General features: G+C 31.9%; 2 protein-coding genes across 3 annotated transcripts; both read left to right on the top strand.

Moving 5' to 3' along the window:
• The first annotated feature begins 49 nt into the window (after positions 1–49).
• Positions 50–1827, top strand: LOC149735942 (dynactin subunit 3-like). Its single transcript, XM_089877821.1, has 5 exons — positions 50–237; positions 456–540; positions 771–1000; positions 1333–1392; positions 1545–1827. Exons 1-5 carry the CDS (start codon positions 148–150, stop codon positions 1623–1625), a joined length of 546 nt encoding a protein of 181 aa, XP_089733947.1. The 5' UTR covers positions 50–147; the 3' UTR covers positions 1626–1827.
• A 374-nt stretch (positions 1828–2201) lies between these two features.
• Positions 2202–21204, top strand: LOC149735941 (SWI/SNF-related matrix-associated actin-dependent regulator of chromatin subfamily A member 2-like). Of its 2 annotated transcripts, none has more exons than XM_089877782.1 (36): positions 2202–2522; positions 2893–3419; positions 3755–3859; positions 4179–4224; positions 4476–4608; positions 4868–4995; positions 5201–5331; positions 5576–5724; positions 6042–6154; positions 6387–6490; positions 6928–7080; positions 7474–7578; positions 8003–8173; positions 8347–8478; positions 8649–8693; positions 8749–8817; positions 9156–9287; positions 9821–9984; positions 11532–11709; positions 12327–12455; positions 12671–12784; positions 12963–13076; positions 13296–13395; positions 14053–14194; positions 14611–14753; positions 15227–15414; positions 15686–15799; positions 16052–16165; positions 16503–16649; positions 17159–17308; positions 17859–17952; positions 18382–18505; positions 18670–18877; positions 19085–19277; positions 19399–19520; positions 21001–21204. In XM_089877782.1, exons 1-36 carry the CDS (start codon positions 2297–2299, stop codon positions 21022–21024), a joined length of 5031 nt encoding a protein of 1676 aa, XP_089733908.1. In that variant the 5' UTR covers positions 2202–2296; the 3' UTR covers positions 21025–21204. The 2 variants fall into 2 exon arrangements, with proteins under 2 accessions (XP_089733908.1, XP_089733907.1); XM_089877781.1 differs by having other exon boundaries at positions 8649–8694; positions 8747–8817; positions 15686–15795; positions 16048–16165.

Here is a 21204-nt window from a genome sequence, read left to right as displayed (position 1 = left end):
GCGACTTCGCGTAATATTTCTGTGTAAACATACGCCTTAAATAGGGAAAGCACCAAATTATAAAACTGAACAAAGTTTAGAATTGGAATTCGTAAATAAGGGTTAATTTATCACATATTTTTGGGATTGTCTCTAATATTAATTACAATGACCGAAGAAGCGTTGTTGGCCAGTTTAGAAGAACGAGTTTTAGATCTCGAAAAAAGGGTTTTACCAAAAGACGGAAAGGACGAATCGGTAAGTCTATCTTGTTGAAATTGGCTTTGCTAAACAATACTACGTAATTATGATATTCAAACATTTTATTGTAAAAGTTTAGTATAAAAAGCATGTCAATTAAATTTTTTTTTTAAATTTATATAATAAGTTTTTTTTTAATAATAGTACAGGATTATACATCATACAATAACAAACGACATTAAATAGCTTGCTTAACTAATTAATTCTGTTTTCAGTTATTGACAAGTTTACAAAAGGTTAACTTCATGCTAACATCGGCTGCAACTGACAGAGAAAGATTCAAGCAAGTCTTTAACAGAGGTATTGGTATTTGGGTGCTAGTAAAGAATCTTCCATCTATGTTATCTGACTGCTAAACTACTATAACTATTAACCCCTACAACCCCTAACTACCAACCTGTAACACTTCTCCTACCCCAGCTTAATCTTCATCGTACTAGAGGATTTTTGGTGGTTAGGAGTTAGGGGTATTGCTATATTACCTACACTAATAAAATTAGCCTATTATAACAAAATTATCTCTTTTGCAGTACCACAGATTGTGGAGTATTTATCTCCTGGTTTCATTCAGTCCATTTCAATGGACAATACATGCGAAAAAGAAGCTATCTTAGCATCTGAACAAGATATTCAAAAATCCCATGAAGATTTCACCACCATTGAACGACTTTCAAAAGTTTTAGGCAGCCAAGAAATACAGAGTGTTCCAAAACATGAAAAACGACTGGCAAGTCTTGAACACATACAACTTAATCAAATGGTATGTAGACGCTTTAAATATTTATGTAATCTTGCTGTATACAGGGTGTTTAGGAAGTCGCATTTATCAACAGACATGTTTTGGTATATAATCTAGGAGGTAAATATGAATGACAATTATAAATGATATTGGAATTGACCCTGTTGGCATCAATACAGGACTGGACCCTTCTTATTTTGTTTCTAAACAACTCAATGAGCTGTTTACCTAAAACATTATTATAACAGTGTACAGTGACTTTTGGAACACCCTGTATTACAGTAATTATCTGTTGTGTTTATTTCTAAAGCTTGATAATGATAATTGTTTGTTGACATATTTATCTTTTGTAGGAAGAAATGAATAAAGTGTCAGAAGAATTTCAAGATCTGTTACTTATGTATAACCAACTGGTATGTATTCTCTTTTTTTGTATATTATTTTAAACAGAGAGCAAGCTTACAGTTTAATTTAGGATCAAATAAATACCCCAGTCCACAATTTATATTAGGACTTTTATGTATATGTCTTGTAAAAATTTTCCGTTTAAGTTTTAATGTTTCAGGTGACAACTTTATCTGAAAACTTTGTCCATTGGGATTGGGTGTTGAGTCGTTTTGAGGACAAGAAAGTAGAAGAAGAATAAAAATTTATTTTGAATTTATTTTTGCATCGTAATCGCGTTTGTACCTGTTTAAATTGTGCATGTATGATATATTTGTTGTTCTCTATGCTTCGTGTAAGATTGTAAGGGATAACATGTTTATTTCATTGTAACTATTTGTGGATCACAGATTTACGTACATTTTGATGTCTTGTTCATATTAAAATATACATTTATTGTTGTACGCTTCTTCCTTAAGTTCAGTATATCTGCTAAGTTTCGTAGACGATTTGCAAGCTCCGCGACCCTATTCAATTGACTTTCTGCGCTGTGCTACTGCCATCTACCGGCTTCCGCACAAAGCTTTTTTTCTCTCGCGATATATTTTTGTTTTCTTTGATTTTATCGCTGTCTGTTTGGTAAGCGTGCAATTCCAGCGCGTTTTGTTATTAATCATACACGCAGTAGGCAGTATCTGTCTATAAGGTTAAAATAGTGCATGTGGCCATAGTGCTTTAGTATAAAAGAGGTCAAGTTTATTTTATTTTATAAAATTGCCCAGATGAAGGCCAACATTGTTTTAATATTTATGCACGCGTATTACAAGATATTAAAAAGCCAATTATAATTTTTTACGTTTTTAGAACTTAGTCTATCATTAATTTAGGCAACAGCAATGTTTATGCTGCTTTAAATACACGGAAGTGTGAAAAATGCAAGCGCCACCACCAGAAAACCAACTTCAGTCTCCTGCCTCTTCAAACGCACAGGCCCCTCCTACAAATGCCCCACCTGGGTCCAACCATTTACCCCAAACTGGGGTAAACCAAGCTCCAGGGGGTGCTGCACTTTCAACTGCCCCACCTCCTGCAGTTCCCCAAGACCCCAACCAACTTCCGCAATCACACAGTTACTCTCAATACCCACAGCATAACCAAGGTATGGTGGCAGTTGGTAGTTATGAGCATAGATTGTAAAATGTGAATAGTTGTAATTTGTAGCACAGGCATTGGTCCCAAGCAAACTTCTAAAACAAAAAAATAAAAATTGGACTTATATTAACAAAAACATTCCTCCAAAGTTATTTATACGTGGTAACACTTAAGAACAGTTAAGTTACATTCAATGTGGTACTTGGCCTCACATTAGTGTACAGACAAATAATGGCCTACAAATTCACACAAAATGAAGTTAACAATGTACTAGTCTTTCACCTGTAGTTGGATATCACAGATGACTAAGAATTCAGTCAAAATGGAGTCGACCTTATACCAGCCTTTTAGCTTTAAATATTCTATTAATCCTATAGTTGGATATCCCCATCGTGAAGATCTTGCTCCACATCAACAGCATCCTCCACAACATCACCCAATGCCCACACCAGTACCTGGACACCCATTACCAGTGAACGACACCCGCCCCCCTTCTAGCCAATACCCTGCCCCAACGCCGCCCCAAGCATCTTACCAAACCCCTACCAGTTTTACCCACAACCAACCCCAACCTACCTACCCAGATTCAGCCCCATCCAGTTACCCGCAAACCCAGCAGCAACCTGGGTACCCTGCCCCACCAAACCACCCACAAACATACCCACCTGGTAACCAAACCCCATCGACATACCCCGCCAATCCTACCCAACCTGGATATCCAGGAACCCCCAACCCCCCATCTTCCGGTTACCCACAAGGACCCTCGGGCCCCCAAGGGGGTTATTCAGCACCTGGCCAGTATCCTGCTTACCCCCCAAGTCAGTACCCACCAACCAGTGATCCAAGCTACATGGCTCCCCACCCAGAAAGCTACTCTGCTGACAATATTGCTGGCATGAAACAGGTGAAAATAAATATGGAAAGTTTCACATATAAAACATCTTTATAATGTACCTATGACCACAGGAATTAAATTAGCATAGGCTAGTTTCTTTAAAATAAATGTGTTATCTTGTCTATTAGTATTATTGTTAAGAATATTATTATTTACCTTCGCATGGCAGAGCAGCAAAAATGATTATACCTTGGGTGTTGCAATAATGATTTTACACCCCGGGTGCCTGCTTAAGAGTTACCAGTTACCGTATATGTAACTTGTCAAGGTCCATAAAGTGTCATAAACTTGACAAAACCTAACTATTATTATGTTCCACATACACAATGTTCAACCTCTTTTAGGCCATTGATTCCATGAGTGCGAAAGGGCTTACAAACGATCCACGTTATCACCAGTTAGTTCACATGCTTCAACAAGCAAAACAACGAGAAGCAGCTGCACCTCAGGTATTTTATAGAAAAGCTTATTTTATTATTTATTTAAACTTAAATTATATTGGCTTTTTTACACCTTGTTAGCTATAGTTGGTTGGGGAAACAGGGTCCATGTTTTTATTCTTTTTTATGGTCCTATTTGGTAGTAAACAAATAATATTTTTAGAATTATAGACTCTAAAAGAATGTTGATAATTGTCATAAACACAATCAGGAAACATGGGATATATGTGCTATTGGTATCCAACCTACCCCACAGTACTATGTATACATATATACATATATATTTAAATATAATATTATATCATTTATATTTTAAACTTCAATGCAGCAATCTGGACCACCACCTCCTGCAGAATCCAGTAGCATGGCGCCAAGTGAGTTACAATGCTACAATACTTTTTGATATGCTAAAATTCTACTGTCACAGCTGAATATTTTTTAATTTGAAGAGAGACTGGTGATGCCATTTAGGCAAAATATTTATTTTTTATTAAACTATTGGTGGACTTTTATTTTTTCTGTTAAGTTTTGTAACACAAGAGCATGACAATTTTTTTTAAATCTCTGAACCCCTTTATTAGCCAACATACTCCAATTGCTTTAGGATTAAAAATCCATTTTTTAGGCAATGTTTATGGCAGTTCAAACCGTGCCCAACCATACCCTGCTGTAAGTGGAAGCCCCGATACACGTGTTAACCCCACACCCCCTGCTACGGGCCAACCTGGTGACCCCACCAAGCCCCCCACTGACCCAAAGTAAGTATTAAAAATAAAGAATGGGACGAAGTCGTAAAAGCTTAGTCCACATTACGGCTGAGAATGAAAAAGGATACATTGGCACGGCACATCTCTAAAAAACTGAGATCAGTTTGGGGTAATAGCTTGCCTATATAAAAAATACCAACTGGTACACAGTCATCCTCGTTTTTAACTATGTAAATCTGTAAGAACGGTGTTAATACATAATAAATATTAAACTGTATGACAAAATACATCGTGTACAATACTTTCCCAGGTCTGCGTTCTCACAAGTACAACTCTACCAACTTCGTGCACAGATAGTCGCATACAAGATGTTAGCACGCCAACAACCTGTACCTGAACAACTCATGAATGCTATCGGGAAACGACTGCCTTCAAATGGTAAATTTAATACATTTTAAACTATTTCCAGAAAAAGTTGAAAGAGTTTTGAGTTTTTAGAGTTTTGCATTTCTCCAAAATAATCAAAATTTTTAATTGTAGAGTAAAAATTTGTTAATTTTTTTTACCCTAATACTGGAAGAACTTTTACATTGCCACCTTTATATATTGTTTTAACTATATACAATATTATACCTTGTTTCAGCGAGCCAAAACCCCCCAAGTTCAACCTCAAACCAAGCCCCTGCAACCACAGAAGCTACCCCTACTCCGGAACCCCCCAAACCCACTTCTACAACTCCCAAACCGGAGGGGACGACACCTGATGCTACCCAGGTTAGTGAAAAGATTATACAATCACATAAACACCCTGTATGTATGCAATATTTCCCAGAGAATACGGTTTAATAATTCTGTAATTCATTGTTTTCTACCAATAAACGATAAAATTGGATAAAACAACTTAGCACAATATAGTATAATCTATATTTTATATCTTTTTGTAACTACTCCCCCTCCTGTCTGCACCACTGTCCATGTGTTACTTCCACATTCCCTAAAATCTCCTCTCTTCTTTCAGTCTCCAGCCAAGGCATCTCCAGCTGCTCCTCCTCCTCCCCAGGACCTTGCCTCCCTCCTCCAAATGCCTCCAAAGACGAGCAAGATCACTCCAATTAAGAAACCGGAAGGCATCGATCCGAACCTTTTACTTTTGGAGCGAGAAAACAGGTGAAATTTTGGCAGCGCGCATGAGGTTTTCAAAGTATTTGCACAGTTTTCAAACAAATTATATATTTTTTCTTTTTCTATAACAATTAAAACCATTTAACTAAGATGTGATTATATTGTAAAATTGACAATGTATTTTCTATAGGAATAATGTATGAGTGCCTTTTTAAAATCAAATTAAGACATATATTTCTGCTAAAAGTTGATTGAAAAATATCTTTAATTCACAACTAATTTGATTAGTTAATAGTAACCGATATTTCATTTATTCTATGTTTTTATCTTTTTTTGAGTTTACAATTAGTATTTGTACTTAGAATCGAAGCCAGAATTGCTCAGCGTATAAGTGAATTACAAAGTGTGCCGGCAAATATACCAGATGATTTAAGAATGAAAGCAACCATTGAATTGAAAGCACTTCGTATGCTGGGTATGCATTATATTTGCTTAAACTAAATAAATTTGGTGAATCTCATCCAGATCTGGTGCTCGTATAGCAGGACAATACTTGTGTAATGAAACACAGTCACCATCTGGTGCTACAAAATACATAACAGATAAAAATCAGGTCCAACAAATTGTATAATATAAGAGATATATATTTGGCCTAAATGGCATTGTCAGGTCTTATTCCAATAGTGTGTTTAACTTGTTTATTTCAGGTTTCCAAAAACAACTTCGGCAAGAAGTGCTTGGAGCTATGAGACGTGATACTACATTGGAAACTGCATTGAATGCGAAAGCATACAAGCGTGTGAAACGACAAGTAAATGCAATTATTTATTCAGTATTTCCAAGACTATAGTAAATAGTAAAACCACAGTTCTGGAGTGCATGCCTATGAACAAACAGTTGAAATAAGATAGAAATATCGCTGTACTGTTTTAAAAATGGGCTACAATAGATATAAAGTCTTCTGGCCCATAGTTCACAAGTTTGAGATTCATCGCTGCTACTATTGTGGGCATATCTGTCCATGGGTATTTAACAGTATTTGCTTCAATCTAATAGTCTCTTATGAGTTTTCTAAATTGTCAACCATACACCAAAATTTGGTAGGACTGGATTTTTTCTGTTACATTTTACGGCACTAGATCCTTATTGTTTTTTTTTATACAAGAATCATTCAACTCTATGAACCAGATCAGGGTCAGATACATGGAAAGCAGTAATACATCAAAATAATATGTTTTACTTCTCCAGACCCTACGTGAAGCTCGGTTGACTGAAAAACTTGAGAAAGCTCAGAAATTGGAAGCTGACAAGAGAAGAAAGCAAAAACACCATGACTTCTTACAGAGTGTGTTGCAGCATGCTAAGGATTTCAAAGAATTTCATCGAAATGTTGCTGCTAAGGTAGGTTACTGCTAAGATGTAATACGAATACATTGGAGTTGCAAACGTACCACTTGCGGTATTATAATGCGTTTAGTCTTATGGTGTTCTAATTTCTAAATATGATTATCATTGGTTTTTCGTAGGTTTATGTAATCACAACAAAAATAAAGTGATTTAGGGGTTAAACACTTGTTAATAACACGTAACATATTTTTCTTTATATTCTTGAAAACAATAGAAAGTATTAAATTATTATATTAAGTTTTTATGTACAGTTTTTGTTTTAAAATGTCTTGTAGTCTTTTAGTGTTTTTAAATATATTAACTGTAATATTTGTAATATTTTTGCCGGTAGTATAAAAGAAATAGTTTTCAGTGTTTTTAATATTCTGACTGTAATATTTTAAACAGACAAACAAGATCCACAAAGCAATCCTGTTATATCATGCCAACACTGAACGTGAGCAAAGAAAGGAAGAAGAGAGAATTGAAAAGGAGAGAATGAGGAGACTTATGGTAAGACTATATGGCAGTAATAAAGTTCTGTGAATCTTTTTGGTAGCACAAATTACAAAGGTTTTGCAACACTGGAAATTATGCAACCTTACTTTTTTATTTAAATTTTGCAACACTGCACTTTTAAACTTAGATACCCTGCTTATTTTTAAACACTCATCTTGTATACTTGTTAAAATCAACATCCAGTTTTTGGTTCGCCAAGACTGCCCTTTCTGAATGGAAACACTGCTCCTTATTCTTTCTTTTATGCAACACTGCCCTTTTTAAATGAAAACACTGCTCCCTATTCTTCTTTTTAGGCAACGCTGCCCTTTTTAAATGGAAACACTGCTCCTTATTTCCTCTTTTAGGCAACACTGTCCTTTTTAAATGGAAACACTGCTCCTTCCTTATTTTAAAAATAAAAGTCTTGCTCCAACAGGCGGAAGATGAGGAAGGCTACAGGAAGTTAATTGATGCAAAGAAAGACAAGAGGCTCGCTTATCTTCTCGGACAAACAGATGAATATATTCGAAATATCGTGAAGCTTGTCAAGGAGCATAAGTTCGCTCTCGCTAAGAAGAAAGGGAAGAGAAAGAAGAAGAAAACAGAGGTGGAATAAAAGTTTATCCTTTAAACTTAATTTGTTTTTGTTATTGACCCATCTTACCACAAGTAATATATAACATATTTTCGCAACTGTTTTACTTTTGCTTTTAACTTTTTTATTATTTCATCTTCAAAAAAATGTTTACCTTTAATAAATTTTTCCACATCTTTCTCCAGGAGGAGCAGAGCAATGATGTTGATCGTCACGTTGCCGTGAAGAACACGGAGACAGGAGAAGTCCTCCAGGGAGAAAAAGCTCCAAAGTTTTCCAACCTCGATGCATGGCTTGATATGCATCCCAACTTCCAGGTAATTTTCATCAGTTTAATCTTAGAGTGTTTCCAAGCGTTTTTTGTTTGTTCTTTTAGTGAGAAACACTGGTGGCTTTTTTAATAATAAAAAATCATAATAAAATTTGTGTTTTTAAAAATTAAGTTATAACTATATCTATATTTTATGAACTTTTTATTGATCTCTAGGTTGCTCCAAGAGTTGAAAGTGAGGATGAAGAGGAGGAGGAGGAGGTAGGAGCAGTTGTTTTATTATGACATCATAATGTTAATATAATGTAAATTATAGGAGCCTCAAAAAGAGGAAGAAGTGAAAGAAGAGGAAAAAGTGACGGAGGAAGAACCGAACCTTGATATCGTGAGAATGCTTGTTTTTATTCATTTTTAACTTTTTATATTTAAGTTTTTTTTGTAATGTTTAAATTTTTTAAAAATGTACTTTTTATTAAAAACTAGCTTACATTTTTCCATACTACAAATTTGTTGTCATTTTTGCTTAAAAATTTTTCTTAAAGTCGTGTAAGCATATATTTTAAAATTATTGTAAAGTTTTTAAAATAAGCCATATTTTAGTCATTTTACAAATTCAACTGTTTTTATTTTTGTTACAATTCCATGAATATCATCTACAAAGTCAATGTAATTCTTATATTACCGAAACTAGTATCGACCGATTCTAACTAGTTTTATTTTTAGACAAAAGCTGAAATAGATGATGAATACACCACTTATGACACCAGCACATATTATGCAGTTGCTCATAATATTAATGAAACTATAACAGAGCAATCAAATATGCTTAAGAATGGGAAGCTCAAAGCTTATCAGGTGTGTGAGTAAAATTAGTTTTAAATTGCTCCAACCCAGTGGTCACTATTGGGTTGTTCAAATCAGCAGCCACATATAACTAGAATGAAAAAGATTCTCCAAAAATATCACCCACATAGTAACATGCATGGTAACTTGTAAGCCGGCACAAGGTGTTATAACTGATGTTATGACTGTTGTTTTCTGAATGTTTTTGTGCCATTTTAATGTTTTTGATGTTTTTGTGTCATTTTATTATCTTATTAATACCTAAACAAATTTTGGGAAGATTGTTTCCACTCAAGACTATCTGGTATTAAAATTGCTAATGAGTTGAATGAAAATGTCCAAGTAAACCTGATCCTTTTCCCCAGTTGAAAGGATTAGAGTGGAAATAAAAACTAATATTAAAACAATATAAAAAAATGTATATTTATTTCGACAGTGTCAAACTAGAGCTAAATTTAATCTGTTTCCATATTCATGTGATATTATGGCTCAGTTTTTGCAAATTTGCCGTGATATCCATGTAACCCTGTTCGATTTTCCCCCAGTTAAAAGGATTAGAATGGTTGGTGTCGTTATACAACAACAACTTGAATGGAATCCTTGCAGATGAGATGGGATTGGGTAAAACTATACAAACCATCGCCCTGCTTACTTATCTTATTGAGAAGAAACAAGATAATGGACCTTTCCTTATCATTGTACCACTATCGTGAGTTTATTTGAAGTTACACTGACTACAATAAAATTAAAAAACTTTTAAAAAAAATCAAAAACTTTTGAAAAAATATGTTTTTTTCAATTTTAAAATTACAGATTTTCAACTACTTTTTTGGAAAAGCATTAAGTTAATGGAAAAGTAACAAAACATGAAAAACCTGATAATTTTTTTGTAAAACTGTTCAATTTTTTTCTGTTGCAATATTTCTTTTTATTTTCTCTCAGAACAGTTACTTTGCGAAAACTAACAAAACATGTTAACCCTTTAACTGCCGCCTATTTTTTCAAAATTTTTAATTTTTGACCAGGTATCATCTAATTGGATTTTGTAGCCAAACTATAGCAGTTAGAGCAAAACATGCTATAGAAAGTTTAAAGAGTATAAAATTCTCTTTAACTTCATATTTTTAATTTTTTTATGACGTCATCAAAACAACGATGACGTCATAATGAATTTTTCATTATAGAATATTTCAGGAATGAACAAAAATATCCAAAAGTAATGCATTGCAAACTTAATCAGTATCAAATTATCTTTCTTTTAATGTATAAAATGTACTTCTAGCATGTTCATACAGGTAAAAATCTCATAAAGAGCCATTGGCGTCATACTTTCGAACCTCCTAATGATGGTGCTATTGGTGCTGTTGACAAACTTATTGTTTTCAGTGAATAAAGTAAATTGTGGTCTGTTGTATTCATCAATGAGGCTCTAGAAAACACAAATTCAATGACAAAACAAAGTAAATAACAAAGCTTTGAAACATCAAACATAGTTTGAAATGTCCTCAGGATGATTCCCTTGAGTTTCATTGAAAGGAAGTAAAGTTTCTTCACTTGAATATCCTATAGGTCCTATTCCTGCTGAATACAACATCAAATCTCGTTCAAAACATAATATGTATATTTTTTTACCCATAAACTTTAGTACAAATATCATAAAAAGTAGTCAGGCAAAAAAGTCATAAATTTTTGAAATTTTTAATCTCCAAACAGATTTGCTTATTTTGGACATATAAACCACACTAATTAGAGTAATACCAGCTCATTCAACAAATAAAAGCAAAGAAAATGCAAGCCTATATGTCCCAGTGTCCATTTGAGCTACTTTGTACAAAAATTCTGTTCTAGTACCCCTACAATGAGTTTTCAAAGCTAAAAATGCTTTGCGAAGCCTAAACAACGTTTGAATACAAGGGGAATCCCCTACTGCAACTCCGAATTGGCGCGAACAGGAGATTACAGCAAAATTGGGGACATAACTAAAGGAAAATGGCTAAATTTGGCTAAAAATCTTCAAAAACTTTGACAAAACAATACTCAAAATGTTTAAATACGTTGATATATTTTTTATTGCTGAAATCAAAAGGAAATTGCTTCCTCTTTCAAATGAAACCAAATTTGGGATCGATAATGGAGAAATGACCACAGAATCGCCGTTTAAGTGACGTGTGGTCCCAGAGCGACTTTAGTCGCCTTGGGCAGTTAAAGAGTTAAAACAGTTAAATCTTTTCTTTTGTGCAATTTTTTTTTTCGTAGAACACTTTCCAACTGGTGTTTGGAGTTGGACAAATGGGCTCCAGATGTTGTGAAGGTCGCATACAAAGGGTCGCCCCAGATTCGTAAAAATCTATCTCATAGTTTGCGGGGTGGCAGATTTCATGTTGTAGTTACAACATATGAATATGTAATCAAGGATAAACATGTTCTTTCTAAGGTAAAATTGTAGATACAGTATATTGTGTATAAAGATATTATATCACTTTCTATAAATTACTATTTTTAACTCTATGAGGATCATTTTCGTAACTTTATGGGTGATTGTTTTTACCACCTATGTAACTTTTTTGGTTGTTGTGTTTTTTTAATCATTAGTGACCATTGGGTTAAAAAAATAACCTGTAAAATACCCCTACAATTATACCAGCACCAAACCTCATACATGACTTGCTGTGGTCATATTTCAACTCTCCTTCCCATTGTGTCTCTAGTTACAATGTCTGAATATACACGTAATACTTGTTGTGTAACACAGTTGTCCTGCCATTTATTATAATATGTCTTGCGGTATGCACAATAAAATGCATGTAATAATCATATAGTAAGGTGGGGGAAGATGGGACTACTTTTCATTCTATTTTCTCGTCTAATTTAGTAGAAAACATAAAACATACAAAGAATTATAAAACTGTATTATCACGACTCTCATAGACTGTTGTTAATTGCTTAAAATCTGGTCAGGATATTTGGATATTACGTGCTAAAGGTGTCCCATCTTCCCCCGCCCCACTGTATGTCCAACAGCAACAGTAAGCCAACTATATTTAAATCCAGATCCGCTGGAAGTACCAGATAGTGGATGAAGGCCATCGTATGAAGAACCACCATTGTAAACTTACACAAGTTCTCAACACGCATTATCTAAGTCCACATAGACTCTTGCTTACTGGAACACCTCTGCAGGTCATTTTAATATATTTCGCTTTTTTTTGTTATGCCTATTTTTTTTAAATTTTTTACCGAACAGTCTGGATCAAGTGCTACTTACACAACAAACTAAAATCAATTCAAATGATTTGTGTACTGTATTTATTTTGCTTAAAATAAATATATACAACTTATTCTATTCATTGGACTTATTATTTTATATTAAAGTATATTTTTTTTAATGTTTTTAGAACAAACTGCCAGAGTTGTGGGCTCTCCTTAACTTTTTGCTGCCTTCCATCTTCCAGTGTTGCTCAACATTCGAGCAGTGGTTCAACGCTCCATTTGCCCTTACTGGGGAAAAGGTAAATATATAAAAAAAAGTGGCAGCACTTAAAAAAGATTAAAACATTTTTTTTTAATTTAAAAAAAAGGAAAATAAAAAAACAGGAAAAATTTATTAAAGTTTTTTTTACTAAACAAAAATATTTTTGGGGTAAAATGTGAAACCAGAAAAACTTATTAACAAGGTTTTCTTCTTAGGTTGATTTGAATGAGGAAGAGACAATCCTCATCATCAGGAGGTTGCATAAAGTCCTCCGACCCTTCTTACTTAGGAGGTTGAAAAAAGAAGTGGAATCACAACTTCCAGAAAAGGTTTCAAAAATATTTCAAATTATAAGTAAAATAAAAAAATGATGCTTTTAAAACAATACATAAAAAAAAAATAATAATAATAATAACATTTTTTTTAAGGGTTTCTAAAAAAATCTATATTAAAAAAAAAAATTATGTTTTTAAAACGGGACCTAAAAATGCAAATAAATAATACAAAAATATTTCTTCATTTTTTGACAACTTTTTTAAAAAATTCAGGTTGAATACTTGGTGAAATGTGATATGTCAGCATTGCAGCGATTGTTATATTGCCACATGCACGCGCATGGTCTTGTGCTTACTGATGGATCCGAAAAAGGTATGTACTTCCCATTACACAATAAGATTACAGTACTTTACACATGTAGTTCCCATATCACATGAGATTACAGTTACCTTTAAATAGTATTTTAATTAAGTTTTCAAAAATTTTAATTAAGTTTTCAAAAAAAGGTGTGTAGTTTTCATATCACATAAGATTACAGTACTTTACATTTAAAACAGTGTATTTTAAAGTTATTTAAAAAAAGTCTAGAAAAGAGTCAACTTTTATTTCTAATAGTAAAATCTATTTTGACCCTTCATTCTTTTTTAGAATGCAGAATTATAAAAAAAGGCGTGTAGTTTCCATATCACATAAGATTACAAGGCTTTACATTTAAATAGTATTTAAATTAAGTTTCCCAAAAATTTCCAGAAAGTAGTAACTCTTGTTTTCAATACTAAAACTTTATAAAATATAATTAAATCTATGACATGGTACTCTGATTACTGCGAAGAAAGAATTTAAAATATTTATTTTAATTTAGTTATCCAAAAAAAATGAAGCTTGTAAATGAATCCAAAAATATAACTCAAAAATGCCATTACATTCTTACATTAAATTACTACAGGTAGTACTTTAGGACCCAATTTTATGTCCCGAATAATCTGATTTTTATTAAGCCTGCATCCAATGTTGTGTCCTCATCCACAGGGAAGCAAGGTAAAGGAGGAGCAAAAGCTTTGATGAACACGATCATGCAGCTACGGAAGATATGCAACCATCCATTCATGTTCAGACATATTGAAGAATCTATGGCTGAGTTTCTTCAAATTCCCGGTGGTATTGTGACCGGGTAAGAACTCCATATATAAATATGTGGGGTTTAACTTGTTTTTCATACTTTTACAATTAAAAATGCAAAATTAAAACGGAATTGGGTAAAAGGTAAAGTTTTCTGATGTTTTTAACTTGCTTTTTTCATATTTTACCACCAACCATTTTTAGGGGTGTAAAGGTGTTGCACTTGCATATAAAACATAAATGTTTAAGGACATTGCACCCTGTCTGTGCTCCTGGTTTCACAATAATTAAATTCTTTTCACAAAAATGTGTTTTGTGTATTTATTATTTTTGTTGACTACCTAATAAATGAAACCTAAAATTCCCACTTTATCATATAAATAGGGTGTGGGCGATATTACCAAATCTAAAAAAGTCTAAAAATCAAATTTTAAATTCCAAAATCGACAATTTTTTGTTAATATTTAGGCCAGACCTGTACCGTGTATGCGGTAAGTTCGAGTTGCTCGATCGAGTGTTGCCAAAGTTGAAGAAATACAACCACCGGGTGCTGCTGTTTTGTCAAATGACGTCGACCATGACGATATTAGAAGATTATTTTGCTTATAGAGGTCAGTGATGATACAGGATTTCAAGATTTATAATTTTTCGTTTTTTTTTTATTTTAGTCTTCCATACCTGTCTAGGTCCCTTCTAGGATTTTTCTAGAATAGGTTTATTTTAATAGGCAAGTTTAGGATTGAGTAATTTATTTTAAGTTTTTTTATGATAAAGAAACTGTGACAAAAAGCAATGAATTGGCCATAGTTACAAAATGTATTCTAATTTTTTATTTTGTGATTTTTTTGTTGATATTATAACTTGTAAACCTCAATATTAGGGTATAAGTACGACTTAATGGACCGACAAATTTTTCTTTTTATGATTGTTTTGCACCAACAAATTTGTTTGAATTGTTTTCCCACAATATTTTTTTTTAATTATTTGATATTTTTCAAGAATAAGACATTTTTGCTTTATTTTTATATATGTTTTCAATTTTAAACTCAATTTTTTTGATACTTTTTGCAACTCCCATTATTAGGTCACAAGTACTTACGACTGGACGGATCAACGAAAGCTGACGATCGAGGTTTGATGTTGCAGAAGTTCAACGCTCCAAACTCCGATATTTTCATCTTCCTCCTCTCAACAAGAGCTGGAGGACTCGGACTCAATCTTCAGTCTGCCGACACCGTCATCATTTATGACAGTGATTGGAATCCTCATCAGGTGGAAGATTGAAAAAATTTAAAAAATACTTAATTTTTGTAATTTGATAAAAAATTTGGTGGTCAAATAATGAGATTTTTTATTGATTCGAAAAAAGGGAAAAGAGGTAAAAAATAGTAAGGGTGTATTTCCATAAAAAAACACATTAAAAAAACAAGTTTTTCCTAACAAAAAAGAGCTTTTTTCTTCATTTAATTCTGCACTTACATGTAAAGCGGTTGGTAATTACTCCACTGTCACTTTTGCCAACACAAGTTCATTTAATCTCCAGGACATTCAAGCGCAAGACAGAGCGCATAGGATCGGCCAAACTAACGAAGTCCGAGTGTTACGTCTCATGACCGTCAGCTCTGTGGAAGAAAAAATTCTCGCTGCTGCCAGGTACCTTATGATTTCAAAAGCGTTTTATTGTAATAATTGTTGTAATTATTGGTAATTTTAGTAATTGTGTAGTTATGTTTTTCGTGAGTTTTTATTAAATGTGTCCATTTTTTAAATATAAAAAAATATAATTTAAAAACTAAATGGTAAGAAAATTTATTTCATAATTAAAAGAATGATATTTTTTAATAAAAACAGTAAAACAAAGCATTTATCAATTAAAATATAATTTCTATTGTTGTTTTCTACCAGGTACAAGTTAAATGTTGATGAGAAAGTTATTCAAGCTGGTATGTTCGACCAGAAATCCACTGGGAGTCAGCGGAGAGCTAAGTTGTTCGAACTTGTTCAACGAAGCACGACTGATGAGGTTTGGTGTTTTTATGTGAATATGATTGTGAACGTTATCATGATATGATCACGACTCATTTCATGAAATATCATGAGTTTCATGAAAATATATTCATGAATTATTGTGATTGCTTTTATAATTATATGATTGTAAACATCATCATGATATGGTCATGACTTATATTATGAAATTGTTCTCATAGCAGCAGCAGTAGCTTAGCAAAAAAGTCATGAGGGAGATATTGAATCTAAAAAACTAATTTTGTGAATCCTATGATTTTAAATTCTGCTATTTATCATTTTTGTATCATGACACTCACGAAAAATCATATGATCTCTCATGATATAATCACCAGGATGAAGATGAGGTTCACGATGATGAGACACTCAACCAGATGATCGCACGAACGGAACACGAGTTCGATTCCTTCCAACAAATGGACATCGATCGAAGAAGAACGGAGGCGAGAGATCCAAATCGGAAACCTCGGCTCATGGAAGAGGTGGAATGTGTTTGTTGTTTTGATTGACGCTTTAATGTTATTTTACGTTGGTGAGGTAATTGTTGTTGTTTGGAATAATACCTCATAAGCTGATTGACAGTTATATGAGTTGTCGAGTTATACACCTCATGCTCACTGTCTAGTTATAATATGGATTTGTATTTGCATTATACATCGGACAGACATGTTTTCATTCTATTTACCAGCTTATTCTGGCTGTCGAGTTATACCATGAGTGTGTACTTGTGTTATATGATTGACACATATGTTTTATTATTTTGATTGGCACCTCATGCAGTTTGTCAAGTTATGATTTGGCTAATTTAATGTAATGGACGCACATGGTGTATATATTAACTAGTACGTCTTGAATATGTTCGTCTCACTTATACCGGCGCCATGGCATGGTGGTTGTACCATCTGACTGTTGTTGCCCTGATAGACAAAAAAAGTTATATCCATTCATTGACTCATTCGTGAGCAATTCTTAAATCTTCTCACATCCACAGGATGAGCTCCCATCTTGGCTCCTCGCATCCGCTGATGATGTAGAGCGACTCACACAAGAGGAAGCGGATGACAAGCTCTTTGGAAGAGGATCAAGAGTGAGGAAAGAGGTCGATTATAGCGAGTCACTTACTGATAAAGAATGGCTGAGGGTAAGGGCTTGGGTATATTTTTTATATTTATATTTTTTATCTTTTTTTATTGTTTTGTCTTTTTTTTGTGGAATTGTTTTTAGTTGTCAAATAAATTATCAAAAATAATAAATTCTTTACAAATAACATTTTAAATAGTCGAATGATTTTTATTTAAATATTTTTTATTACTCTATTGTTTGTTACGTAAGTTTTTAATAACAATTTTTAGTTAAAAATTATATTTAAATAAAAATTTTGACTATTAAAACTATTATTTGGAAAAAACTGTAACGTTTTATATCTTGTATTGCCAATCGGCCCGTGCATGCGATAACACAACCAAGGGGAAACTGAATGTCACTTAACAAAACCATGCGATCGACTCTTAAAAACACAACGGTTCACGCAAAACATAAAGATCATGAAAATATAAAATAGTAAAGTACCATACGAACACATCATTACAACATATCATTACAAAACTAATATTTTTGATAATTTATTTGACAATTAAAAACAATTTAAAAAAGCACAGAAAAAAACAAAACAAAAAATTTTGACATTTTAGGCCGTTGAAGATGGGGTAGATGTGGATGAACTGGAAGAGCAAAAGAGATACAAGAAACAAAGAAAGAGGAGGAGAGGAGAGGAGGAGGATAAAGGTGAGATTTGGATTTTAGGGGAAGCCAATTCTTATACGTGCGTGTAATATTTCATGCTGTTTGTAAAGTGGTGAAAAAGAATGTTGTTTTGGACCTGTTTGTCTATTACATATTTATGTATTCGTGTGTTAAGATTTATTTATTATGGAATGCAAAATCTGCTAAGTATATAAATATCCTATCTCTTATAAGCGTAATATTTCATATTGTTCGTAAAGCAGTGAAAAGAAAATGATATTTTTAACCTGTTTGTATATTATATATTTTATTTTGTGTATTAAAATTTTAGTATTTATATACAACATATATAGTATATTACAAATGCAATGTCGTTTTATTCAATTTTTGTGTGTTGTAATATGGAGCAGACCAAATAATGCAGTTTTTTTAAATATGTTAATAAAAATAAAAACTTCAAAATATTTCAAGCTGGACCATCGTCCGTGAAGAAAAAGCGAGGGCGCCCCCCAATGGAGAAACCAACACCCAATCCACCGAAGTTAACGAAACAGATGAAACGCATCATTGATCATGTGATCAAGTATACTGACAGGTAGAAAAATGCAACAACTGATTTAATGCGTTTTTCTGATGATAATTTTTTTGTGTTTTAACTTAATAAAAACCTAAATTATTGATTAAAAAAAGACAAAAAAACAGATTAGAAAAAATTAGAAAAAAAAAAGAGTAAAAAAGGAAAATCTTCTTCTTCCTTAGCACTGGAAGAAGATTAAGCGATCCCTTCCTCCAACTTCCGGCTCGTAAAGAGCTTCCGGATTATTACGAGATGATCAAAAGACCGGTGGACATCCGGAAGATCCGAGAGAGAATCAAACTTCATAAATATCGAAGTTTTGATGATCTGGAACGTGATTTTCAACAGATGTGTCTCAACACACAAACATATAACGTAGAAGGGTCACTGGTGAGTTGATAATTTACATGTTTTTATATTTTAACATCCTTTATTAAAATTTTGTTTCAAAATATTACTTAGAAATGTTTTTATTTATAAAATATATTTAAAAATGTTAACAGTTACAGATTTTTTTCTAATTTGGGATTTTATGCAGCTTGTTAAACTGGTTTATCGTTTACTTTCTATATTTTAGCCGTTTCAAATTCTTTTCAGATCTTCGAAGACTCAATTAAACTGAACACCGTCTTCACTTACGCTCGTGAAATGCTGGAGAAGAGCGACACTCTTCCTCCCGATCCATCGGATAACGATGACTCGATCAACATCGCTGACGAGGATAGTCGGGCAACGAGACACTCGGTGTCGCCACAGGGCAGCGATGATGAAAGAGATTCTGATGATGAGCGTAAAGAGTTTAGATTTCATTCAATTTTTACCATTTTTTAGTTTTTCTGAGTGTAATTAAAGTTTTTAAGCAAGTTGTGTTTTAGTTTTCTTTTTTTTTTAAATTTTATTTTATTTCTCAGCTCTCAGAGTGAAGATAAGACTCTCTAAGGAGGAGCAGGAAGCTCCAAAGAAGAGGAAGAGTGGGAGCAGGAGGAAAGTGATCTCGGATGATGACGATGGGGATGATGACTCAAATTATGAGGTAAGTTTTCACGAGAATTTATTTCATGAAACTTTTCATTAGTGAAATTTATATGAAATATTAGTTGTTCATGTGAAATTATTTCATGATCGTGAAATTTGTGCTTGGTGAAATTTATATGAAATGTTAAAGTAACTCGTGAAATACCATGATTTGTGATTAGTGAAATCTATATAAAAAATATCATGGTAATTTATTTGAAATATCATAGTGATAAAATTATGGGATGAGTTTTCACAGAAAAAATAATTCATGATCATGAAATTTGTGATTAGTAAAATTATGAAATATTAGTAATTCATGTGAAATGTCATATGACTCTAATTATAAGGTGAGTTTTCACAGGGAACTGTTTCATGATCATAAAGTTGGGTGATTTCTGAAATTTATATGAAAAGTATCATTGTATTTTATATGAAATATTAAATTGTAATTCATGAGAAACATCATTATGACCGATATTATGAGGTGGAGTTTTCACATGATTACAATTCATGATCATGAAATATGTGATCAGTCCAATTCATATGAAATCATAAAATAAGTTTTATGAAATTAATTATTGTATGAAATTAAAAATTATAAATTGAGTTTTATAAAATTAATTATTTTATGAAACTAAAAATTATGAAATAAGTTTTATGGAATTAATTATTATACGAAATTAAAAATTATAAAATAAATTTTATGAAATTAATTCTTATATGAATTTAAAAATAATAAATTGAGTTTCATGAAATTAATTATTTTATAAAACTAAAAATTATGAAATAAGTTTTATGGAATTAATTATTATAGGAATTAAAAATTATAAAATTGAGTTTTATGAAATTAATTATTATATAAAATTTAAATTATAAATTGAGTTTTATGAAATTAATTATTATAGGAATTAAAAAATAATAAATTGAGCTTTATAAAATTAATTATTTTATGAAACTAAAAATTATGAAATAAGTTTTATGGAATTAATTATTATACGAAATTAAAAATTATGAAATAAATTTTATGAAATTAATTCTTATATAAAATTAAAAATTTTAAAAGAAGTTTCATGAAATTAATTATTATATAAAATTTAAAATTATAAATTGAGTTTTATGAAATTAATTATTATATGAATTTAAAAATAATAAATAGAGCTTCATGAAATTAATTATTTTATAAAACTAAAAATTATGAAATAAGTTTTATGGAATTAATTATTATACGAAATTAGAAATTATAAAATTAATTTTATGAAATTAATTCTTATATAAAATTAAAAATTTTAAAAGAAGTTTCATGAAATTAATTATTATACGAAATTAAAAATTATAAAATTGAGTTTTATGAAATTAATTATTATATAAAATTAAAAATAATAAATTGAGTTTTATGAAATTAAAACTGATCGTGAAATTTGTGGTGATTGAAATCTGAGATATTTATAAAATATTGTATAAAATTATAGAAAACTGAATCAAATATTTTTTAACAGGAATCCAATGATGAAGATTCTTAACTAGAGATTCAACAAGAATCTGCAAGATTTGCCCGAAATAATGTTTCGTCTATATATGAATAACAAACCATTACAATTCTACTGGAAATTAATGTACATTACTAACTTTACGATGCTGCTGTTATGTATTTGTTAAAGTGTATGCGGCCATTTTTGATGTAAATAAAATACTACAAAGCA

Source organism: Ciona robusta, chromosome 5, assembly GCF_009617815.1.
Source record: "Ciona robusta chromosome 5, ASM961781v2".
NCBI lineage: Eukaryota > Metazoa > Chordata > Ascidiacea > Phlebobranchia > Cionidae > Ciona > Ciona robusta.
This window is presented reverse-complemented; position numbering and strand designations above follow the sequence as displayed.

Coding starts and splice junctions, on each gene's coding strand:
- LOC149735942 (XM_089877821.1), top strand. CDS start 148: ATGACCGAAGAAGCGTTGTTGGCCAGTTTAGAAGAACGAGTTTTAGAT. Junction 1,001..1,332: donor ACATACAACTTAATCAAATG/GTATGTAGACGC, acceptor TATCTTTTGTAG/GAAGAAATGAATAAAGTGTC. Junction 1,393..1,544: donor TACTTATGTATAACCAACTG/GTATGTATTCTC, acceptor TTAATGTTTCAG/GTGACAACTTTATCTGAAAA.
- LOC149735941 (XM_089877781.1), top strand. CDS start 2,297: ATGCAAGCGCCACCACCAGAAAACCAACTTCAGTCTCCTGCCTCTTCA. Junction 12,785..12,962: donor TTGCCCTTACTGGGGAAAAG/GTAAATATATAA, acceptor TTTTCTTCTTAG/GTTGATTTGAATGAGGAAGA. Junction 19,521..21,000: donor ATGATGACTCAAATTATGAG/GTAAGTTTTCAC, acceptor ATTTTTTAACAG/GAATCCAATGATGAAGATTC.